Source organism: Micropterus salmoides, unplaced genomic scaffold, assembly GCF_014851395.1.
Source record: "Micropterus salmoides isolate LMB-PRFRI ecotype aquatic unplaced genomic scaffold, ASM1485139v1 Ms_hic_scaffold_20, whole genome shotgun sequence".
Lineage (NCBI taxonomy): Eukaryota > Metazoa > Chordata > Actinopteri > Centrarchiformes > Centrarchidae > Micropterus > Micropterus salmoides.
In genome coordinates this window covers 16297092-16312388 of record NW_024041151.1, presented here as the reverse complement: position 1 = coordinate 16312388, position 15297 = coordinate 16297092, and the positions used below count along the sequence as shown (strand labels likewise).

The 15297-nt window shown below is 40.0% G+C and overlaps 1 protein-coding gene across 3 annotated transcripts in view; it reads right to left on the bottom strand.

Annotated features, from left to right (window-relative positions):
• Positions 1-15297, bottom strand: part of unc5c (unc-5 netrin receptor C) — a 118133-nt gene that overhangs the window by 36554 nt on the left and 66282 nt on the right. For all 3 annotated transcript variants that reach the window (XM_038733502.1, XM_038733503.1, XM_038733504.1), the window contains exons 2-3: positions 11675-11905; positions 4195-4338 (exon numbers count right to left, since the gene is read on the bottom strand). In XM_038733502.1, the coding sequence (XP_038589430.1) occupies positions 4195-4338; positions 11675-11905 (375 nt within the window). The remainder of the gene's footprint in view (positions 1-4194; positions 4339-11674; positions 11906-15297) is intronic.

Genomic DNA, 15297 nt, shown 5'->3' with positions numbered 1-15297 from the left:
TAAATTTATATGGTGAATAGGGACAGGTGCACAAATAGGAACTCTCTTCTACAGTCTTTAATCTGCAAGAAGAGACTAAAGAATCTGACATGAACTGATCCCTCGTTGTTTTGTGCGGTAACTACAAGCTGAGAGGTTACAGCTAACTTTAAAATCAAACTCAAACCTTGAGAGATCAGAGTTGAAGTAAGCATGAAATATACATGTTAAAAGACTGTGAGATCAAGCACTACTATTTTCAGTCAATTAGCTCTAACAAAACTGCAAACTTGTTGCAACAGTATGAGAAGTACTAAGAGCATGCATCTACTTTACATCTAATTTCTGATAACAATACATTTAATCAGTTTCTTCTTCTACCTAGACCTAACTGTGTCCATGGAAACAAACGCAGAAATTACCCTGGTTCAGCGATTCAGTCTGTGGAAACTATATGGCAATTCTTCTTCAAAAAATGCTGTTAATATATGGATAGCATGTTTCCTTTGAATTCAGGTTCTAGATGTGGGTATACTAAAAGACTAAAGCACCAGCAGATGTGAAGTGACACAGATTGTATGGCAGAATATGTATTTCAGGTTCAGAACATAATAAGTCACATAATAAGTCTAATGCTCTTGGGTACATTGGTTATATAATTGTAATAGGCTACAGTACCCACATCTATCATAGTAAATAACTGTTTAATGTCTGAAGAGATTGGAGTATGTGTATGAATGCATATATAGGACATCATAAGACAGCATCATCTGCAATGAAAAGAGACATTCCTAAAACCTGATCAAAACAGAGGCTCAATTTACCGATTTCATCAGACATTCTACAGAAACAGATACATTTTACTGTTCAGCTAACTGTTCCACACCCCCATCTGGGAGAAACTTGGTCATGTTCTTATTACAGAATACATGATCAAGCTACACCCGGAAGCCCCAAAGAAAACCTATGATCATTTTAAGGTTCATTTTTTATTTGGTAAAATAAACCTTAAAATAACAAATTCAGTGAGAGCCCTTGTCCCAATTCAACCTGAGAGTATCCATGGCTTCGGGGGGATATGCCATAACTCCACAAATTTCAATGTATTATAAAAGCTGAAAGGGTGAGTGTTGAATTGAAAGCAATTTCCGTGAAAGTCTGGTATGAAATTAAAATAGGGAATGACTGGAGGGGCATATTCTGGGACATAGCTGTATGGAATTTGAACCAAGAACAAACAGTTTTTCTTAAGACGGAAAGAAAAGGAGAGGACAGGACAGGAAAAGGAAGGTAGCAAAACTATGTCTCAAAAGATTACTGTTGTTTGAAGTTGTAAGAACCGTTGTACAGTTGCTCTAATGTCAGAACTACAATGTAGAGATGGATCCTAGTTCATATTTCCTCCAAAAGATAAAGGAAGATGTCAAACTATGACAGGTGAGAAGGAGAATCAGGCACACCTTCCCCTACACTTTGACACACTTCCTACTTGTAATACGGCACTATATATGCACTGCAGTCAAATCCAATACATTTAATCTTCTATGTCCGTGTAAAGCTAATGGATAGTATGCAAGTCTTCACTCGGTACTGGCCTGGCTGCTCAGTGTGCAGTACTTCAACATACCTTTTGGTGGTTTATAATGAACCATAATGTGTAGCGGCCACTTACTGGTGGCAGTGCCTATGGTAAGGTCCATATCAGGTTCTGGTTTGGCCCATTTTTACAATTGATTATAGTGTGTTTATCATGAGAGAAGTAAAACATGGTTACATACATGTGAGGGTCAGTAAAAGCCAAATAATGACAAATAAACTGTTTAGACGCCCCACAGTCACTCATTTTATTCTTTTAGTGTCAACTAAAATCCACTAAGTGGATGCATTATTGTACACCATTAGCATTAATGGTATAGCTCATGTGAAATATTCATGCTATTCTTACTCATCAACAGATCAAATACAGCTTGTTAAATTAAAATTAAACACCCAGTGCTTGCATTGTTTTTTATTCATCATGATTTAATGCAAACCTCTGGTTTACTCTTGATGAAACACAGTAAAGTAGCATGCGAGTGATTATTTTGCACTGTATATTTTATTGGATGTGGGTTTAAATTATGCTTCCCCTCTGGAGTCTCTCCTTTCCTCACTTCGTGTAACCCTGATCGGTGTGGCGGGACATTGAAGGGTGTGGGACCAGCTGAGTGGACATTCCTGTGGGAGTCACACCATTCCCTCCTCAGCAGCGAAACACATATGACAATCATTACTTTAAGTGGGATATGTTTGAATACTTGTCATGCTAAATTACACCAGCATTACACTTCAGTAACAATTTCTTCCACACTTAGTTAATCATAAGAATCTGGTGCAAATCTTATCATGTTTGAGCTTTAATCATTAATAAAGTCACTAGTAATACATTTAAGGTTTTACTCATTATTTTGTAAAATTACAGAAGGCCACAAACAAACAAATCAAACACTAGACTCTGACAATCTTGATGTATTTCCGTTGATCTTTATTTAATTTGCTTCTGTGCACATACTCTTATTGCCTGTCTTTGGCAAGCCATCATTGCTCCCTAAATATGGACAATAAAAACTCAGGTCACATAAAGAAAAGACAATCAACGGGAATTTACGGTATTCTTTCTTCTTCCAAAGAATACATAGATACTCGCACAACACTTTTAGCCAGTCCAGCCTTTTTGCAAGTCTGAAAGCCAGTTCTTCAACACAACAACCTCTTAACTCACCATCGCTGGCTCTGACTCACCGTCTGATTAAACTGCATGTTTAGATGATGGGAGAGGAGAGGAAAACAAGCCCAGTTTCCATTAGCCTAACGGGATAGAGTCTGGCTCTGACAAGAAGCCTGCCTGGAGAGAGAGCCCAGTAGAGGAGCTAATCCATTCAGCAGAAGCTAATGGGAGGGGAAGAGGGGTCCATTGTGATTTGAAGGATAGGTTAGTGCTGGAAGGCTGCTCATCATGGGTGATTATAGGAGGTGGAGCAGCGGGAGTGGGCTCAGTGGGAGACTGAGAGGCATGATTCTGATTCACCAGGCTAGTATAATAGAAACAGTAATGAGAAGAGCTACTGCTGTTTGAAAAAGAGGGAATACACTGAATATGAGGAGAAACTCTACAGAAAACAGGGAGAAACAGTAAGAAAGAGAGTTAGAGAGACAACTACATAAAGATGCAGAGGAAGAAAATTAGAATTAGGTGAGATAAAAACTGAGAGGGAGAGGTATATGAATGCTAAGTGCCTCGAAATGGAGTAGATCAGGTGAAAAACATGGATATTGACTCCTTACTGTGCTACTCTGCTGTACTGTATAGTGAAGATGAAATCATTCTGACAGTGGCACTGAGTTGCCAGCCAAACATTAAGCTCAAGTGATATCCCTATCCAGCCCCATCTAGCAGTGATAACAATATATCTGAGACACTGCAAGTGGGTGTTGCATTTTTTTTGTCTGTTTGCCACAAGTCAAAACAGAAAATGCAAAGCTGAGCGGGACGTGTCAGTCACAACGCCTTGAAATGACTTTGACAGGAGTTGAAAGTTTGATGATCTAGCTGATACTATAAAAGAAGCCCCTTCAGGTGGAATTTTGACAACAATGTGTAAGCAGCTGTGTTATGTAATATGCATTGTGTTGCAGGAACTAAACTATACTGTTACAACTCAGCTTTCCTCATCTGCGTCTTCTGGGGTTTCATTACTTTTCAGATTTTGATTGGCAGATCCTTTGGGGAACAGTTAAAAATGAGCCCAAACTTTAGAGGCAACACAATATTTCTCATTACTTGGAAACAATTGTGTTGTGCTTTCCAACAGGAGGACAAACACACAGGCAGAGAACAAATGAGGACCACCTACAAGAAAAAGAGGGAACACTGGCATAAACATGTGCCGTAGCCTCTCCACCGTGATTACTCTTATATTGTACACAAGGAAACTGATTCAGATTCTGAAGGCTTTTTATCAACTCAAGTTCAAAGGGACACTTGAGTCCCATGTTAGTAAAATCTTTTTTTCACTGCTTCTATCTCCAGAATCTATAAATCTGTCACGATACACAAGTTCTCTGAGAGATGCATTTCCTTGGCAGCAGAGATATTTTGTTTGGAAAAGGAATCCGAATATGAGAGAGAAGATAAAGACTGAGTAATGGGATAAGGAGTGGAATGAGAATACTCACAGGCGATACGGACATGGGATTTGCGGCTCTTGGTGGTCCCTGCAGAGCTCCAGGCCACACACTGACACCAGAAGTCCTCCGGCCCAAACAGTTCCTCCACCTGCTGCCGAGTGATCTCTATGCTTGCTTCTCTCACAACCAAGCCTGCAATGAAAGACAGAAAGGATATGGAAGAAGAATATGGGAATTTAGAAAAGGGAAATGGGGGAAGGGGAGAAAGTAAAGGAGAACAACAAAAAGTATTAGTACATATCAACAGAGAAGATGGATAACAAGTGAGACTAAAATGAATCAGTTGATATCATACACACTACCTTCATACAATACACACATCGAAACATTGTATTCTCTCGCTTGGGAGAAGTCGATGCTAAAGTCAGAACTAGATCCCATGAAACAAATCAATACAATTCAGTCACATCACATACTTTGACAATGGGTATTTGTGATTGTGTATGTGTGTGTTAGTCTGTCACCAATTCTAGAGCCAAAGCATTGAGCTGTTTGGGTCTGGGCCCTGCGGGGGAGGAATCTCGGCGTCATGGTTAACACAATCCTGTTTGCTAACTCCTCTGATTACTGCTCATCTGGGTGCCAGGACCCAAACAAACAAATCATCCCCAAAACAAATGCCTCTACCCACAGCCGCCCCTCTAGAGCAGATTACGCTGCTCCTACAGTGTGTGTATGTCTGTGTATGTGTGAGAGCATCCAAAATGAGTGCATGCATATATATTTGGATTATGTGGTGCAAGAGCATTCATTCCAGCTGCAGATTCTCGCCATGCAATATCGTGCCATATTCCTGCTCATTCCGTTATCCTTTTTTGATTAAATGGGATATTTGTGAGGTGGTATCATAAAGAAAATTTGAAATTGACAACGGTAAGACAGATATTTGAGACATTATGAGACAGATAACACTTTCAACCCAATGTGAGCAGGGTTGATACTAAAAGAAGATAATTATTATAATGTGTGTGTGTAAGACCGTGCCTATACTACTAGGTAGTTGCTGCTGGCCTCCAGAACAACCTGGATTTCAATATGCATGGTTTCATGTTGGAAATACTTTACAGGACACATTGACTCAATGGTGCTGCAGCAGTTCTACAGAAGAACATTTATGCTGTGAATATCTCATGCCACTTCACCCCAAAGTTCTGCTCTATTAGGTTTAAATATGGGGGTTGTGCAGCTCACTGGAGAAAAAAAAAAAAAAATAGTTGACGTCATTTTCCAGGAACTGTCATGCTCATATACCTGGTCAGCAATAATGTGAAAGTGGACAGTGGCCTTTTGTGTACATAGGAAACATTCCCCACACCATTAGAACTCCGCCACAAACCTGTACCATTACCACTTGGAAGACTGCATACACAGATTTATGTCCTCTGCCCAGTTCACATCCTGTCATCAGTATTACAAACCACTATTTGCCTGGCAGCTTTTCCACCACTCTTTAGTCACCCAGTTTTGGTGATAACTCTGTAACAATTTTTTTATTGTTAGCTGACAGAATGACAGAAACTGGGAGTCTTCTGTTACAGTTGTAATACATCCAATCCAAGGTTTAATGATTGTGCACACTATTCTTGTACTGTGTGGCTATGTGCATAGCCTGCCTATAATATTGACCAAATGTTCCAAATTTTGCCATTTTTTTGGACTGCTGGTGTCCGGATGTGTCAAAAAGCTTTGAGTCATTGTCATGTGACTTAACAAGTGAACAGGGATTTGTAGCCTACATCTCTCACTGTTACAGATATTGTGTGATTTTTGCACATTCTAATTGCTCATATTTGTAAAAATGTTTTCCCATGTGGTTCTCTCCAACATCCCCAACACTCTTTCCTTAGTGCACATCATTGCACGCTAATTCAAAAAAGAATGATGAGGCTGGTGTCTCTTCACTAGACACAAAAAAGGGGATAGTTGTGTTATATAATTATGATCATGTTGTCAAAAGGCCAACATTACTAAGTACTAGTATAGCACTAAAATGGAGCTTTTCAAAGGTTAGTTAGATAATTAGTGAGCTAACTAGCTTCTCTTAGGTATTGATAATTAGCCAACCAACTATTAAACTTCCCTTTATTTAGCATGGTATCTCCTGCCTCTAGTTTTTGATATTGGAAAACAAATGGGAGAAGAAGGAAGCTTTAGACAATTATGGAAACCACAAAAACAACAAAGAGCAAAGATCCTAAAGCTTCTTGTGTTAAGGCTCATCACTAGCTAGTTGACACATTGTCAGGCTGACATAGTGAGATATTTTGAAAACATTACTCACAGCATCTTGAATTGGGGGGATCTTTGGAGTCAGTCAGATGTACACCACTAGATTACTAAAAATTGTACTAGACAGGAGCTAGAGCACACAACAAAACTACAGTAATACTGACTATTGTTACTGAACATTAATAGAACTTCCTCTTCTTATTAGCTGTGTTTTATGGTTTTTGATTCTGTAAAAATGGCCACTTGGCAAGCAACTGAAACCTTTGTCTTATTTATTTATTTTTAACTGAGCTTATCTCAGAGATACCTTGTGTTGCTGAGCTGACATCATTCTCATGTGCTGCCTTGAAATTGTGTCACACATCATTGACTCGTCAGTGCCCTGATGTTCATTCAATCAGTACCTAATCTTTGCCTATCTAATTCATTACTTAGTGATTCATTGCCTACTGAACTTGAGATAAAATGGACCAGCTTGAGACACACTGTGAAGCTTTGCTTGTAGTTTAAGCTCACGCATGTTGTTACCGATTTATCAATAAAAATCTGGATATAGTCTATTGAGCAATTTTGGATACCTAAAATTTCATTAAGTTTAGTTTTCATGGATGCAGTCTTATCTGTCTTGTATATTACTGAGACAAAGACATTCTGAAAGAAAACAGTCCGTATCACAAAGAATACAAATCATTATAAATTCTCTTATAGATATTGCACCAGTGGAAGAGAATATTCCAGATGACCACAATTTCTAGAAAGGTTCAGGATTGATTCTGCAGTTTCACTACTGTAGGTTAACACAGTAGGTGTCTGAATTTCTGGTTTAATGAAAAATGCAAAGAGACTGGATTGTTAAAAAATGAACATGCCATTTTACTTCAGGTTCAGTGCATTCACACAGCCTCCCCTGTTCTGGCACACACACCACGCACAGTGACATCCCACACACCAGCTTAGCTCTCATGTAAAATTTACACAGTGTGCCGACAGGCAGACTAACAGAATGTCTGTATGTGTGTGTGTGTGTGTGTGTGTGTGTGTGTGTGTGTGTGTGTGTGTGTGTGTGTGTGTGTGTGTGAACATGCATGTGTGAGTCCAAGGGTGTGTGTCAGTGGTCATCTGTACTGTATGCCAATGTGTTTGTCTGAGAGAATGTGTACTGTTAGTTTGTGAATGTCAAAGATGGATGTGACGTGCCAGAATCAGTTAATTTTTTCTCTCTGCATGTCTGGAAAAGCTTCTATAGTGGTGAATTATCTAGCATTATTATTGTACATATACATATTATTGTCTGATGTTACTATAAGCCCTCCACTTTGAGAGTCATTCATGACTTCATAGCTATTACTAAAGCAGGATTAAACTGACGTGTTGCACTTGAAATACATCAGAAGGATCACTCTAGCAGAAGAGCTGGGCTCTCAAATGAGCCTGCTGACCTCATCCAGTGACTTCATGTGTTTGCTCAGCTAGCAGCTCTTAGTACACTGTATAACATTACAATTATAACAACAAAACAAACACAGACCTTCACTCAATTTGCAATCTAGAGGGGCAAAGCAAGTGTGGCCCATGGCAGGACCAGCATTGAGGGACTACTTCACACCCGTCAATGTGGCAATTAGCATTAGAAATTATTCTACAATAGGTCTCATTAATAGCTGGATGAAGTAGGGAACCTCATTGGAAATGATTCATTATTAATGTGATCATTAAAGTGAGCTAGCCTGGCTTCTTAGTATTAGCACTGGCTAACATTATTGATGAGACCAGTCAGGCAGAAGAGGAAGCATTGGTCATTGAAGGAGAACTGAAGGAGGAGAGATGGGGTAAATGCTGTGATTATCTGGCCAGACGAAGAGCACTCCTGTTTGATCTTCTTACTCATTTCTCAGAGACAGTGAAAAGCTGTCTCAAGTGTACATTACACTCGCTGTGTCTACTTATAATTTGCTGCTCATTTGCTCAGATCAATGCTCCTTTTGCTCACAGCAGACTATAACCTGCCCTCAGCACGGTGAGGTAAATTCTACAGTGTTCAGGTGACAGCAGGATGAGTATCCAAAGCTAAATCATCACTGTCGAGAAGGCTATTTGTAAAACAAATTGCCCTCACGCTTTGTTCCTTCACACCACTTTTCTATTATTGCCTCCTGCTAAGTAACATTTTGTACATGTGATCAGAATCTATGTCTTCTTTTAATGTGCACCCCCATTATTTCACGCAAAACTGGTCGAGTTCACATTAGAGTGGTTCATGGTCACACGAATAAAACTCTCCCTATTCCCTACTGGTCCCCAGCTGAACTTAAAAACAAAACAACAACTTTTTTGCACAGGTGCATTCACAATCCATTCTGCCAACTGTGTAAATATAACTTTTTTCTTTCTTTTTGTTGTTTCTGTTTCTGGACAAGCACATTATTATAGGATAATCACATGCAATCAAATGGTCTATAATTTTCCACATGTAATCACCTACTCTTTTGAAAACAATACTGTCTAATTACACCACTTGAGATGGTAATCAGTTTTATGTACTGTATGTACCTTTGTGTCAAGTGCTTGTGTGTTGCATGTGCTCCACGTTGCCCACTGTGTATCACATCCATTGATTTAAAAAGCCGTTGGACATAACATATACCCACGTGAGGTCTCTTGAAAAGCCACAGCGGAGAGCTGCAGGTGAGTTGTTTCATGCTGTGAAGAACATTGTGCAGGGAAAGGCCATCAGTGAATCAAGACCCATATTGCTGATTACATGGCAACTCCTGATGCCCCACAAATTGTGCTTTTAGCAGGCAGTTGCTTTTATGACGCAAACATCTTAAGTACAATTTTTATTTGCCTCATACACTGCCAAGTATTCACCCCTTTTGAACTTTTCCATGTTTTATTGTGCTTCTTACAACACTGAATCAGAGTGAATTCAATGTAGCTTTTTTGACAAATCGATCAACACAAATAGACCCTTTCATGTCAAAGTGAAAGTAGATCTTACAAAGTGATCTAAATTAACTACAAATATAATACAAAATATTTGTTTGAATAAGTATTAATCCCCTTCAAGTCAGTATATCAAGGAGTTACCAAGTTATTGATGAGAAGAAAATACTGAAGGTACTTTTCTTTAAACTTGACCAAAAGGATCCATAGGCCATCCCTAGTGTTGTCAAGCCTTTCAGGACCACTACTCACTTGCTAAACACATGTAATACACACAAATAAATGGATCTACAATGTTGTTCCTGTGTATGTGTATGAAGTGAACAGCACCTTAGTTGTCATCCAAGTGTGTTAAACATCTGGATGAAGATGCAATGGAAAAAAATTAACACCGGCATTTGCGGTTTCTGTCCTCACTCTCTCGCAGTTTCTATTACTTTCTTAATCTCATTATCAATATCAATATATCATTATCTCTCATTTTATCTTATTTTCATAAGATCATAAGTACTCACCAACATGAAAGTGAGACACAGAGACAGGACGAGAGAAAACAAGAAACTCAGGGGTAGAGAGAGAGCTGGGTAAAGAGGAGAGATCCAATTTCTTCAGGCTACAGTATCAGTGGTATTGACCAGGTTGGCCAGTTTCTATCGGTGCTGCTTTTCTGTCAATCTGGGGAAATCAGAGAGCAATGGAGTGGGTTGAGAAAGGCTACACACATCCACTGCGCTCTAGTGTGTGTGTGTGTGTGTGTGTGTGTGTGTGGTGTGGTGCGCAAGAGCATAAATGAATGATTATCTGTGCAGTAAATAGCCTGTGGGTAACGCCTGGTCGAGTGGATGCGTGTATGATGTGTGGGTTGTTTTCCACGTTGATGCTTTTAGCACAAAACCTTCTGACACAAAGGCTAAAAGCCACTGCTACCTCCAACCTCTTCTTTTTCATAATCCTAACCATGAAACACATGCTCAGATCTGTGTATTCTTCCTGAAGTACACTAGGTCAAAATGAAAGGATTTCAGGTTGGGATTTGGGTTGTTTTTTTCAATAGTCCTTTTATATTTGTGCTAGCTGCAACAATCTTTTTGTATCTGTGTATCTGCTTGTTTATCACCTGTGCTGCAACAATGCTGTGTATTTCCTTGACAGGCATTTATATTAAATGCCTCAACTACAAAATGCATGAGAATGCTTGACGATCTTTGAAGTGCATGTAAGTGTGTGCTTACATGCCTAAACATTCACATTTAAGTGAAGGCGCAGCTGTCTGTGTGTGAGAATGCAGACATGTGTGTGGCAAAACAGTGGGATGAAAAGGGTAAATACGATGTGATTGGTACCTGTGGGCGACAGAAAGAACTCAATTTCCAATACAGCAGCTGAATGCAGCCAATCAGTGCAGGGCTGTTGTGTGTAATGGCTCTGGTGCCTTCTGGGGCTGAATTCTGTCAAAAACAACCTTGCTGGAGCTTCACTTCCTTTACTTCCTCTAGATGCTTACAAACATGTACATAAACACACACTTACACACCCAAAATGACACATGCCACAGAAGTGGTGGTGCTAGTATCCCCAATGAAAGGAAAGATGTCTTTATTGAGACGCTCTAAGCCAAGCCTTTTACGCAGATAAGGTGATGCCACTAGCTGATCAAATAAACTGGCTTGTAATATTGCTATGCAGACAAATATTGTGTGTATGTCTGTGCACATATTTGTGTGAGCATGTGCACTATGTAGGTTTTGATCAACGCTTGTACCTACAAAATATTATTATCCTACTAATATACTACCTGATATACTGTACAGTATGATGTCTGGCATAGGGTGGAAGTTGGGGTATCTTTGGGCATCCATCCTACATCCAAAGTGTTGTTAGGTTTAGGCTACTCAAGCACTTAGCTAGGGAGTGGTCTTGGTTTTGGTTAAAAAAAATTATAATCTTGAGTCATGCCTTAAGTTTATATACTTTATATACTTTTTCTTTTAACCAGTACAATGACCTTTCACTAATCCATAACCAACTGCTTTCATACATACGTACATAACCATAAAAACATTAATTATGTTTTAGTTGCCAGGAGTCCATGTTGTAAGGAACACAAATACAATAGTATAAATATTTTGCAGTGGCAATGCAGTTTCCAGATGTTCGAGTTTCCTTGTTAAAGTGATAAAAAAAACAATCTGTGCAACATAAAATGCATTTACAAATGAAAATGTGTTATGTATGAGACAGGGTTGATTTAGACACACACTTGAATGTGTATGCAGCTGATCTATTTACTGACCAGAGTTCTCATCAACCCGCTCCTCCACAGTGTGCTCCTTCTGGTGAACCCATTCGCTGTTGCACTTGAAGTAGATCTGGGTGGCCGGAGTGGCCTTGCAGTATAGGTTGACTGGCTTGTTCTTGACTATGTAGGCCTCCTCTGGTTCCATCAAAAACACCGGCAGCGGCTCGGGGGGGTCTGAGGGAAACGTTTCCGGCAGATCACCGAGACCAATGAAGTCATCGTCCACTGTGAAGAGAGAGACAGAAAACAGAATATGTGGTCACTGTTTGACAGGTGTGCCTGAGACAGAGATGCACTTCCTCCTACAATGTAAAACATTCAATGAAATAAGGAACATTTACTTGTAATCATCCATGTAATCTCAGATTTCAAAGAGCTATATGAGCTTTGAAAAGTAAAAAAAAACCTCCTTAGCAAAGGAGACGGTGCATATCCTGCTGCCCAATACCAATCCAGCATCAACATGCCACAACCTGAGGGACGGTGAGTGACCTAGACACACACAGCGCACGCACACATACACACACACACACACACACACACACACACACTTACATTCAAGTCTACATTTTTGTTATTATTTCTTTTTCTAATATTACTTATCTGTGAATATATTTTGAATAGCACAATTCTTCTGTTTATGCACATGTTTTATTTTCTCACTTCTTTTGGCAATGTGAAGTGAATTGAAGTGATAGCAACAAGATGGTGGGAGGGACAGAGGAAGTGATGAAAGGAAATATGAAGGGAGGGAGAAGTTGAGAACAGAGGCAGAAAGCCCCAGAAAAACAGAGAGAGAGAGAGAGAGAGAGAAAGGATGGGTTGGGAGAGAAAGGAAAGCAGACCAGAGACAGTGGAACAGTGTATTATAGCCACAGTCTTTGCATGGGATTATCCATTCGCACAGTACACAGTGAAATCCCTATCATTTGATATTTTGGAATGTTTACACAAGTGTATTTTAGAGCGCAGGAAATTCTGGGATTCCTCTCAGGCAATAAGACTGCATGGATTTACAGAAACGGGGCCTTGCCTGGTCTAACCACAACCAGCTACTGCTGAGAAACGAGAGCGAGGCAGAGCCAATAATGAGAAGCAGAGTTCAGAGGTTGACTCTGAGGAACTGAAGTTATAAGCTGATCTCTCTCTGTCTCCCATTTTCACTCTTACACTCTCTCTTTCCTTTTGCTCTTTCCCTCTCTCTCTCACACACACACACACTAGCTAACAGACACATGCACACACACAAGCAGCAGATCTAATGACCTCAGGCTTTTGGCCCAGTTTGTGCCATTCCTCGGATACTTCTGCAGTAGACAGATACGCTTCCCTGTAATTACAACTCCCTTTCATCTCCCTGTCTTAAATCACATACACACAACTGCATGCATATGTGCACTCGCTCACACACAAACATGAACAAATTCTCACAGTACAACAAAACATTGCAAGCACACAAATATGTTGGCATACATACCCACGAGCGAGCACGGCTAACTTTCTAACTCTTTGAAGAGAGGAGGATGAAGCCTATTCGCCACCCCATTTGTCACCTCCAGAACTGTTCTATTCTTACCATCGAACCGGTAGACATCAATTATTCACAAGTGTGAAAGAAAGAAGGCAGAGTAATAGAGAGAGAGAGCGATACAGTTGGAAACAGAAGGTGAGAGGGAGAGAGAGACGGTGAAAGTAACTCAGCCAGACAGACATAGATTGAGACATCGAAATCGAGTTGGGCCGACAGACAGAAACATAGCACAGAAGGACAGAAAACAGGAAGGCAGACTGTTCGGATAACAAAAGAGTTTATCAGCCCATCAGTAATTCTTCCATGTCCTTCTATCTACCCGCCTCTCTGTCCTGTGTGGACAAGCTGGAGCCTTGTTGTCTGACAGAGGTTGCCTTCTGGATGCTTCGGGAGCACTAAATAATGTCTCGGCTGAGCAGATATCGCCCAACGTTGTCTCTATGTTATCTCGCTCTCCATACCTGCCACAGATTGAAGTTGATTGCTAGGAAATGAAAGGGCAGGGGGAGCCAATCAGACAATGACCAAAGCCATCCTCACTATAAGGGGAGGAGGGGGGGTGTCTGTGTACTGTTATGAAAGTGTTTGTGTATGGCTGTATGGTATTGGATAATGCTCTTTTAGTATGTAAGTGAGTGTGTGACTGCTTTTCATCAGAAAAAAAAAGTTCAAACTTGCTTCACTCAGTCTTTGGCTCCTAATCTGCTGCTAACTGAGTAGAGGCAATAAAGCCTCAAGTGACCTCTGGCATTTAAGAGTAACCGCCTCCTTACACAGTTTGTGTTTGTGTGGGTGCACTAAAGAGCTGGAACAAGATCATTAGCTGCTTTGATCCAACTTTCATCTTTTGCTGTCTCAACAAGAAGAAACTATGAAACATGGTCAAGCTTTTTCTCCTTTATGTCTTTATTTAGGTGATGACTCTTTAATGGTGAAGTCTATTTCAGCACACCTTGGCTTAGTCTGCTCTTTTCTGCTCCATAGTCATCAGTCCACCCACATCCTCAACCAGCGGGACCCTGACCCAGAAACAGGCAAAGAGAGCCAAGGAAACTCATTAAAGATTGTGTTAGCCTTCTTTCACCCTCCATTCCCATTATCTCTCCATCTCTCTTTCCCTCCTGGCTCCCTCGCTCTGTCAAACTGTGAGGTAGAGAGATCTGAAATGGCCATGAAAGCGTTGCTCCCTTAGACACAGAGAGACGCTCGCCTCATGTGCTCACACACATACCCCAGCACAAGCATTAACGCGCACAGAGGCACACACACAAACTCACTCATAGATATTCGAATTCATCAACTTCCACAGTGCGAGAAATAATAAATTCAAGTGAATGGAACTAGCCCTCCAGTGAAAAATCTCCCGTTAAATGAAAAAAGACACCACAAGACCAAATGAATGAAAGACCTGACTCTTACAAATCACCGCACCAAAAACCCAACACCCAGCATCACATCCTCCTCCCCCTCCCTGGTGAACAGAATACTGAGCGCAACAAGAAGCTCAAAGAGAAACATTACTTTTTTCTGGCACACCTCCCACTCCCTCTATTCATATGCAATGAGTAGACAGTTCAAGAGAATAGTTTAGAGGTTTCGGAATCACCATGTTCAAGATGATGCAATCTTTGTGAATACACACAGCTATGATGTGTATAATCACAAACCTAATACTCAACAAGAGCAGAACATATTACCATACTTCTACAGATTAAATATGCATTATGAAATACTTTCCCCTCTCTTTTTAGCGTCATATCCCTTTAAGAGGAACATTAATACAGCATGCCTCCACTGTTTGATATGCAATATGGATTTTTCCAAGCATTTGTAATGCTGTGGCTTGATTTTAATCAGAAAATTTCTAAATTGCCTCCATATTGAGTGTTTAAAATTTAATGAAATATGTCCTTGCAGCACTTTTATTCAAATTGTATTTTGCTCTGTAATTGGGTGAGTTTTCCTAATTCACATTGTAAGTCTTATTAGTGAATATTTTAAGACTCAAATTGAATATTAGTTGAATTTTATATCAGTTCCACATCCACAACTACAAAAAGTTTTGAAGATAAATGAGCTGCATATT